Consider the following 3,130-nt stretch of genomic DNA (forward strand, 5'->3'; position numbering starts at 1 on the left):
CAGTTAGCTTGATTTTCAACTAGATTCTTGAATCTTTTTAAGGTTTTGAAGACATCAGACTTAGCTTTTAGAAAATAGACCCATATCGTTCTGGTAGCATGATCTGCTCAAAGTTTAATCCCTAAGCTACTCTGCAAGAGCACAGATGTGCAGTTGTAGTATCTAGGGGTCGAACCACAGAGACAAGAAATCACTCAATAAACCTTATGTAGATGGAGTTACGCTAAGCCGAAATATGCAGAACAAATAGCAATGCGACAATAATAAATAAAGCAGCGATGAAAACAGTTGTAAATTCGATGTGATGAAGGATAGGTCTAGGGCGTTTTCAGGAGATCAATGAATGCAGATCAACTTAACTAATCAGGGTTCAGTTATTAAGCACGGTTCTTGAACTCGAAACACAGAACTATAATTAACCAACTTCCGTTGTGAGAATTATCTAAGTTAAAATCCTAGAATTCCAAATTCCTTTGCAAATCCTACAGATTTAAACCAGCCTTAATTGCACAAGTTCGATATGTTCACAAAGCTCCTAAACCAAATTCCTTTGCGAATAGTTACTTTGCTCAACCCAGGTTCTTTCCAGTTATTCAATTACACTTCCATGTCAATTAAGCAACCTAAGATCTAAGTTCTAGGTGATCAGTCTAGAATTAGCTTTAAGAACAACCTAAGGTGAAGAACAAATAGATATGAACCCTAACTAGCAAGTTAACCAAACATTCAGAGAAAACCCTAATTAACCCTAAACCTAACAGGTGATCTACTCAGACATGGTTATTGAAACAACAAACATGATGAATAGAAAGCAATAGATTAAATCGAAATAGATAAAGGGGTTCGAAGTCTTCTCTCTAAACGAACAGAGTACAGACTTGTCTCCCCAAGCTCAGAAATCACAAAAGCCGAAAAGCTCAGAGTATCTCTCTCTCAAAAATCTAAGGTTATCGTAAAAAGGGAATAAAAATCCTATATATATCTCTAAGACACGTCTTGGGCTTCCTTGAAAACGTTTGGGCCCAACTCCTTCTTCAAATAGGAAACAAAATCGCCTTTTCCTTATTTCTCTGACAAGTGTCGAGCGTCACCCTTCATGGTGTCGAGCGTCACTAAAGCACAAAATCCATTCTTGACGAATTTGATCCTGATTAAGCTCCAAAGTGCTCCAAAGTCTCTAGTTAAGCTCCAAACGTACCTATGACCAGAAAGGACTCCAAAAGACTCGAAAGACACTAAAAAGACTCTATAAATAGGACTTATACCATGGTTAAAAACCATAAAAACCATGATATATCAACTCCCCCAGACTTAGCATTTGCTTGCCCTCAAGCAAACAGAACACCAAATAAGAGAAAGAAGTTTGAAAACGCAGAGACTCAACCTTTCATTGGAACATCGCTTTTGACCAATTGCCTGCAACTCAACTACTGCTTCATCATTCCAAATCGAACCACCATGTACTTCTCCGTAGACATTCACAGCTTTCCAGATTAAGTCCAAAATTCCACAACATTGTCCATAAACCCTCATCGTTGGATCCCACTGATGATTCAGATGCCAAGAACCTTCTAGACTCTTTCCCATTCTGTACTCAAACAAATCAGCCATACAAACTTTGGTATTTTTCTCTCCCCCAGACTTATTCTTTTCGCACATTCATCATCTTTTTCTTCTCTTTTTTTATGGCGCATACTCGATAAGAGTAAAGCTGCGAGTAGTGATGGTGTTTGCCATCAAGTCCCCGAGTTGTCCCCTTACTTCGTATCAAAGGTTTTCAGCGAATAGTGGGGTCATGGGAAACTTTCCTACCCCTCACTTCCTTCCTTTGTGTGATCATTCCAACTTAGAAGTGAAATAATGGGATCATTGGAAACATTCCTAGCCCTTCACTCCTAAGCGAAAATCATCTCAATCTTTTTGCACTTTTTCTTTCTTTCTTCTTTTCTTAGTTCATCACAAGGGAGAGAAATACCAACATTAAATTTCACACAGGCTTTCATTGATCAAGTACGAACGAGGAATCAAGCTCTAAGGCATTAGTCACATCAACGAGTTAAAAGTGAAGTTCAGAACTTAGCTCAGGTTAGTGGACTCTGTTGGAAACATGGACGCCTCTAGTCAGCTGGTCAGCCTTTGGATTTTTCATTAGTCGGATCTAGACTGAATCTGCAGCCGTGGTCACTTAGATAAAAGGTCAGCGCAATAATTCCAGGAAAAGCATCATAATCTCCAACAGGTTTTGACTCAAAAACAATTTGACACAACTGACTCTTAAGAAAAACAGACACAATGTCAGCAACTACCTCCCCCAGACTTAAACAACACTGTCCCCAGTGTTATCAAATCCGAAGTTGGCGAAGCAAAGGAAAAGAAACAGAGAAACGCAGATAAAACAGAGAACTTACCTGGCTGCAATGATGGTGTCGCGCGTCACTGATGATGGTGTCGTGCGACACTTGTTTTCCTCGTACCGAATTGCAGCAGACCACTCCGAATTTCTGGTTCGAATCTGGTTTACTGATTTCCTAATTTTTTTTTTTTTTTTTTTTTTGAATAGAAGCAAGTGACAAGCGACACCGAAGGTGGTGTCGCTCGACACCAACCCTGTTTCACCTGAGACACGAAAAAGAAAAACGAAAATCAACTGAAACAAAAAGACTTATGTACAGACTCACCAGTGGATTGCCTTCCACCAAGCGCTTGTTTAAAGTCATTAGCTTGACTTGATGGTGATTCAGGCAGGAGGTGCACCATCCAGAGGCACGATATGACCATTCGGAATCTCAGCTTTGGCCCAGTAATGCTTCACCCTTTGTCCATTCACTGTGAACTCCCTGCTGCCATCTTGTGTGAGGAGGACGATGGCACCATAGGGGCGAACTTCTTTAACTATGAAAGGACCTGACCATCGAGAACGAAGTTTACCAGGAAACAATTGCAAACGAGAGTTATACAGAAGTACCTGATCATTCGGTTCGAATTGCCTGGAGAGGATTTTTGAATCGTGATACGCCTTGGTCCTCTCTTTGTACAACTTCGAATTCTCATAGGCATGGTGCCTGATTTCGTCCAACTCATTCAGCTGTATCAGTCTCCTTTCGGCAGCAGACTTGATGTCGAAATTCAT

General features: G+C 40.4%; 1 protein-coding gene across 1 annotated transcript; it reads right to left on the reverse strand.

Annotated features, from left to right (window-relative positions):
• Window positions 1-2,737: 2,737 nt before the first annotated feature.
• LOC112085329 lies at window positions 2,738-3,130 on the reverse strand. Its single transcript, XM_024154534.1, has one exon. It carries the CDS (start codon window positions 3,128-3,130, stop codon window positions 2,738-2,740), a length of 393 nt encoding a protein of 130 aa, XP_024010302.1.

The sequence above is a fragment of the Eutrema salsugineum genome, unplaced genomic scaffold, assembly GCF_000478725.1.
Source record: "Eutrema salsugineum unplaced genomic scaffold, Eutsalg1_0 scaffold_3, whole genome shotgun sequence".
Taxonomy (NCBI): domain Eukaryota; kingdom Viridiplantae; phylum Streptophyta; class Magnoliopsida; order Brassicales; family Brassicaceae; genus Eutrema; species Eutrema salsugineum.